The sequence below is a fragment of the Echinococcus granulosus genome, assembly GCF_000524195.1.
Source record: "Echinococcus granulosus chromosome Unknown EG_S00008, whole genome shotgun sequence".
NCBI lineage: Eukaryota > Metazoa > Platyhelminthes > Cestoda > Cyclophyllidea > Taeniidae > Echinococcus > Echinococcus granulosus.
Genome location: NW_020170388.1, coordinates 1,440,687 through 1,447,161, shown reverse-complemented (window position 1 = coordinate 1,447,161; position 6,475 = coordinate 1,440,687). Strand labels below are relative to the sequence as shown.

General features: G+C 37.9%; 1 protein-coding gene across 1 annotated transcript; it reads left to right on the top strand. All coding sequences in view use genetic code 11, as the record gives it.

Moving 5' to 3' along the window:
* Positions 1-1,720: 1,720 nt before the first annotated feature.
* EGR_02004 (hypothetical protein) lies at positions 1,721-5,470 on the top strand (the record flags this gene model as incomplete). Its single annotated transcript, XM_024491253.1, has 3 exons — positions 1,721-1,816; positions 4,737-5,261; positions 5,432-5,470. The coding sequence occupies 3 exons, from the start codon at positions 1,721-1,723 to the stop codon at positions 5,468-5,470; spliced, it is 660 nt and encodes a 219-aa protein (XP_024354396.1).
* Positions 5,471-6,475: the final 1,005 nt, after the last annotated feature.

Below are 6,475 nucleotides of genomic sequence, written 5' to 3'. Positions count from 1 at the left end.
GACAGAAACATGCAAGGAATAAGGGCAGCAATCCTAGTCTGAGTGCAACTAGCAAAAGCAGGAGAAAAACACTCCATTTCTGCTGTACTAATTTATAGTCCGAAATCAGTAGGGCATCCGGATTTGCGTGATTGCGTCCTCTTTGTGAATTGCACGGGGAGGAATTCACTGACTTTGTACTGCTCAAAATGGGTGATACACTACAACGCAAGCACCTCAAAAATTATGCCAGAGATTTGTACAGAAGCACAGCCATTGTTTAAAATATTTAAAGGAGCTTCACAGAGCCCATGTTTTGCAATCACTCCTCCATACTACTTTATCCTTATGTCAGCGTCCTCCAGATGAATAGCCAACACACAACCAACAATTCGTAGAGTGAGTAAGTGCATTCATTCTTACAACCCATATGTCTTTAGAAGGTTACTGTAAGAAGCTCAATCACAAACCTCCTTAAAATATTGTGCATCAGTCCTGAGTCAGTCTTTGATTGCGCTGTTGCATACTATAACACTACGCTGAATGTCAAAATTCCTTTCACTGCAAATTTATGGGGATTCAGCCGTCTAAAGCAGACGTTTGAACCTCAATTTCTGTCGATAAAAATAGGTGCTCTTTGTTGGAACGAGTCACCTACTTTTCTCACTATCGTAGTGCCTCAAAAACACAAGGCGAGGTTGTATCTTTACCATGGAGCGGAGATTAGCCAGTAGGATGCTTTTACGAGCTATACAAAATGAGCACGTTAAAACTTAGTCCCAAAAACTGTGGATGGGTAGAGAGATATTTTATTACCACAAAATTATCATGCAACTCCTGACCATACTCGGCCATCAAATAGAATAAATCCCATGGCGTTCATTTTTAATCAGGCTCTTAACTAACCAAAGACTAATGATTGGACGTGTTTATTGTAACGACAGCTTCATTTGTTTGCTTTGCCTAAAGACCAAATTAACCATGGCGACAATTTTTGTCGAGGACTAAACATTCCAATGTCAATTATTTCCAGTTGAAAGAACACCAAGGGATTTCTACAACACAACGATCACATCGCGTATCCGCGCATACGCACTTCATTTTAATATCACTTGACATTCATTATAAATGACTTTTGAGAAAAAAATAATGCAAAGATGTTCGAGTTTTGAACATTGTTTTTTGATAAAATAGCTAATTCCTACACTTTTTGCGTGCTATTGCCAACATTATGGCCTCGCAGTGGTGAATTATTCACAGATTTTAAAAGGTCACATGGTACAACTATTTAAAAACAATTTTGCTTACTTAATTCGTAGTTCGAAGTAAAACTTACCCGCGGCTTATTGTATGAGAGATGAGCGAAAATTACTGTTTGAATGACGATGCAACAATCTGAATGAATGGAGGAATGCGCGAATGAATCCAGGGTTTGAAGGGCAAAAGACATATTCCATTATATTTTCACCCATTTCGGCAGTGATAATAACTTACAAAATGCGTATTTACGCTCCTCAAACAAAATTAAAAAGACTGGCCAATATCTTTTCTTCCTTAGAAAGTTTTCAGCCTTTACTGTGTAATGTGTCAAAGCGCTAAAAACTTTTCCTTGCGTAGCTTTACAGTTTAGGGAAAAAAGAAATATTTCAAATGGTAAAACAGTGTGTTTCATTTGATGGTCATATTCTCCAGTGGTTAAGCATTGTCGATAAGAGCAAATCATCCTGGTAGTCTGTTTTGCATGGTGCGCTGTTTATGGGTCCTACCAGAAGACTTGTCGAGGATTTATGTTGCCATTCCGAAAGTGACTTCGGCTATGGGTGAAAGACCACCGCGGGTGAGATCATCACTAGCAGTTTTTAATCATGTAATCAAGTATTCTACGGATTTGGATTTCGTTGACAGGGCACTTGCCTCATCAGCACTCACTGTTCCACATGTGCACTCATCTCCCACTGCTTCCCGAAATCTTGATCAAGAGTGTCTAGAGTGAATCATGACGATGTGCGTTTTATCTACTATTGACACTAGTGGCAATAAAAACATGACATTTACTACATTAAGTTTGGCACCGACACACAGGCCAACTTTCACGCATGGATGCAAAAATCGGAAGTCATGGTGTAACTTTTGTTCGTTTTGTTTGTGAAAAGACGCGTACCTTCTCAATTAATTGCAAGATTAAATCCTCAGAGGCATGTTTGTGTTCATTGTTCTTGGGGTCGGTGTTCAAGGACCAATACAGTGATCTCTTTAATGACCCATAAAATGTACATTTGATTTCAGGTAGTTGAAGAGAAACACATTGTCCAGCTGGGATGATTTATTAGGAAAAAGTAGAGAACTCACTGATGCAGAAAATGACTTTGGTCTAAAAGCACATTTTTCCTGTTTTTTACATACATTTTAGTCGAAATTTTTTTGGTCAATGTAATAAGAAAAATGACCAGAATATAAACCTTGACATTTGGCTGAAAAATCATTTTTTTTGTCAATTTTTGAGCAATGTATTTTTCACAAGCCTTCTTACTGTTGGGTGAGTTTTGATTACCCGGAAGTTTGTACACTCGTATCTTCTGCAAAACTTTCCAGAAGCTTCTTTTAAAATATGTTAAACATAAGATTTCCAGTTTTTTACGGTTTAAAGGCTAATTTTTCCACCTAATTTGATTGGTTACTTGCTTCGACGAGCTCTCTCTTCAAAAAACAAATAATGAATGCATTTAGAGGTCAAGACTCCACTTGAACGACGGCTCCAGTTGGAGAAAATCCTCAGTTGCCTAGTTACTCTAGGTCCTAATGAAATAACCATCTCTAGTGGAAATATGCAGAAGCACATTGTCAAAACAGGGTTAGAAGTAAACATGTGCAGGTCTGGACTACCAGGGACCGTTTAGCCAATAAAACATAAAAATCAACTCCTTTTTTAATGTGGCGGCGCAAAAAGTTGCCCAGTCACTATTTAGGCGAAATTTCCAATTACAATAATTAACGCGCTGGTGGTGATTTGTAGGAAAACGACCCTTTTAAACTTTTGCTTTCGAAATAGAATGGCGAATCCAGTTCGAAAAAAGCATTTGATCATTTGATTCGAGAACTGCAAATAAATTAATGGAACCACTTGATTTAGACAGTCTGGGCATCTTTCCTACTCAGTGTAGAAATTTCCAAAATACAAATGCATTTATTTTTCTTTTTGGATTTCACCAATAACATGCAGTAATTGCGGAAAAATTAGACACATAAATTTGCTTCATTTTTCATACATAAAAGTGTACAAAATACCTCAACAGTGGCAATTCCAACTAATTTTTGCTTGTACTATTTAAAATATTGTTTAGCTGCAGGAAATAAAAATAATTTATTTTTGGGAGGAATTATTCATAGAGTACGTAATTTATTTCAGTGGAGGTAACAGATCTGTGCCTACTGCATATACTGCTTTGGGCACGGAAGGATTCTACAGCTAATGGTCTCACTTCGAAAGGCATTAAAATTATCTATTAACTCTCTTAACAATAGCGGACAAGTTGACTTGTACGCTTATATACATGCGACAAAGTTAAAGCCAATCAAGGTACGCCTCTAAGACTACTTAATTTAGTCTATCAGTAGATGCATACATGGATTTGAATGAAGGTCTGCAAAAGAATTCACGGCAAAATCCTATAAGGAAACATTAAAATCGAGATTTTAAGGGCCTAATTTAAGAACCTAGGGGAATGTTTTGCTTCAGCTCGCCTAAATACATAAGCGGAGCAGCTTAAGCCTCCTCCAGCGCTCTCAACTGGGGAGAGGCTCAGAAGCTGTTTGTTTGCAGGGCTACGTCAACGAGGCATGGAAACACATTCATACATTCATACAACCACCAGTTCAATATACACAGTACTACTTGCCCAGTAATATTCTTACATCACTTGCAATGTAACAAAAACCCCATGTGTGAATTCTAGGGTCAACCTCTACACTTGAAGCGTATATTGAATCATGAGTTACAATAAAGGCTTGTAACTTCATTTAGGTGATTTAGAAAAAATGCAATTAGACGTTTCATAAAGGCACCAAGCCGAAAAATTTTAGATTGAGCAAACAAATAAATAGATTTTTCTTTTCATATTCAGTAGTATCCGAGGTAAAAGGTACTCATGTAATTAATTTGTTCACCGCTTTTTAGAAGACCGTACCATACGTAAATGGATTAGAGGGGAAACAAATAAGGGTTCAAGAAACGGTGAAATCTTGTTGGTGCTAACAAGTAGCGATCTTGAACCTTTGGTCGGCACAAAATCTCTGACTAAATTAAAACGAGTCTTGGCATAATCAGTGAACTCAAATTTTCAGCCATTTAGCGGAAAACTTCTGGTTTTTGAACAAGAGGAAAGGCGTGTAGCATCGTGTTGCGTTGAACGGATATGGAGATTTTACGTTTTTTTGCGTTTTCATTTTTGTAAATTATTTGGAAATAAACAAGGTTTTATCACCTTATGCCCTATCTCCCCTGAAACGCCCAATTATCGTCTCAAGTCACCGTATTTGGAAGCCTCAAACAGGTTTAAGAACAAGTGATTCTTATTTTCATTTGTAGAGCAGCACAAGCATCTTAAATTTTTCTGTTTTACGGAACCTTATTCCCGAATTTTGATGACAAATAAAATAAATCCTGACACTATATTTTGGTGAAAAACTACGAAGTTGTCAGATTCCATGAGCCATAATAAGACTGAATCCAGCCATCTTAAACTGTACATTCTTTGCAGCTATCTCGTCTGGTGGTTCAAGATTTCAATGAGAATGATAAGGGTACCTACACTTGTAGCAGAAAGAGCACTATCACGGGACCACCCAACCCAACTCCTGCCAAAGTGGATCTCATCATGCGCCCTCGTCTCCTCGCCGACTTCACCTCTCTATCACGCACGGAGACGGATGAGGTGGTCATGACAGGTTATCGAGTGAGTGTGCCCCTTGAAGAGGGTCTCGAGGGTGGTCTAGTGTGTCGCACAAATCCTACCTTTAATGAACCTATTCGTGTGACCTGGTTCTACCATGGACGCCAGTTGATTGGACCCGCGGCATCAATGTCGGAAGGGGTCGATTTGCCCAAGGCTTCAGACCATAAAGAGAGGAAGAAGAATAGACAAAGAAAGCATCAGACTAGAGATAGCACTTTGCAAATGGGAGGAAGAGGAGGCAGTCCTTTAAAAAAGCTTTCCGATGCTGTCTTCAGACCGGCTGTGGTAGATCCGGCTGAACTGGGAGTCTCGTTGGAAAATAACTCACAGGTAATCTCTGTAGACAACTTTTTTTGCATAAAATATTGATGCATCCTTGGAAAATAATGTGGTGTAGGGTTCTAGGTGGAGTTTTAATGGTACGCAAATCTGTGGTGTTTTTGAGGCCTACGGTAACATTTGCGGCCGCAAAGTGACATATACACTTATTGTCTGTCTAGGTGAGGCATTACTTTATATCAAAAGCTTGGAAAAAGTGAGCCCTAGACGGTATAGTCTAGACGGTGTTTGAGGCTTTAGAATGCCTTTAATGATTTAAATAGCCGTGGTGAAAAATGCTATCCACGCCAAATAACCTGACAAAATCAGCCACTATAATGGTCTTAAAGAAGTAAAAAAGCTACAAATCTTTTAGAAACGTGCAAGTCGGCATATTTTAAAGGGGGCTAAGTATTCCTTTGATGATGAAGCGATTTAAATAACTCATTTTATTGTGAAGAAAGTTTTGGCAAAGACGCAATGCGTGCAATTACGATAGGCAAATTAATCCTGAAGGTGGATCTCCCAAGGACTATGAAATACTCCTTTGAAATGGCAAAATATTCTGTCTTAGCAATCAAGATTTATGCTACTGCCAACTTAGTGAAGTTAGTAACAGTCCAAGGAAGCGTTTAGGGGTTAAAAAGGAGTAACAATTTAAAAAGAGGGATTTTGCTTTGATTTAATAAAGAAATTCACACCCCCCTACTTCTGCCTCCTCAAATATTATACCTGATTAGAGATCAAAAATCTTGTTTTAATATCCAAAATAAGGTCATTAAATCACTAAAATACTAAAATTCCTGAGTGTTTTATGCAAAACTGTTCAGGAAACCTCGATAAGCATTTAGCAATGCTCATTAAAAAGCTGTTAAACTTTCCCATGAAATTTCATCTTATTTGGAAAAAGTCACTAATTTCTGGTGAAAATGAGTTATTTCCTCTTAAACTACCTATAGCATTTAAAACAAAAGGGATTTGTATTTTAAAATTAATTTCCACAATTATTCAGGATGGGCATCTATTCCCATGAGAGGGTCTCTGCTCAAATGACATTTCCGCTGCCCAGGAACTACTGTGGTCTCAGAATCAACAAATATCTGATTTACACGGGAATTATTTGTTCCAGGAAATTTAATTGGCGCAAATAAGTTCCATTTTTGTTTAATTAAATAATGTACCTGCTTGTGAAAGTAGCTCAATTTCAATTAGTCAAGTTGAAGTTT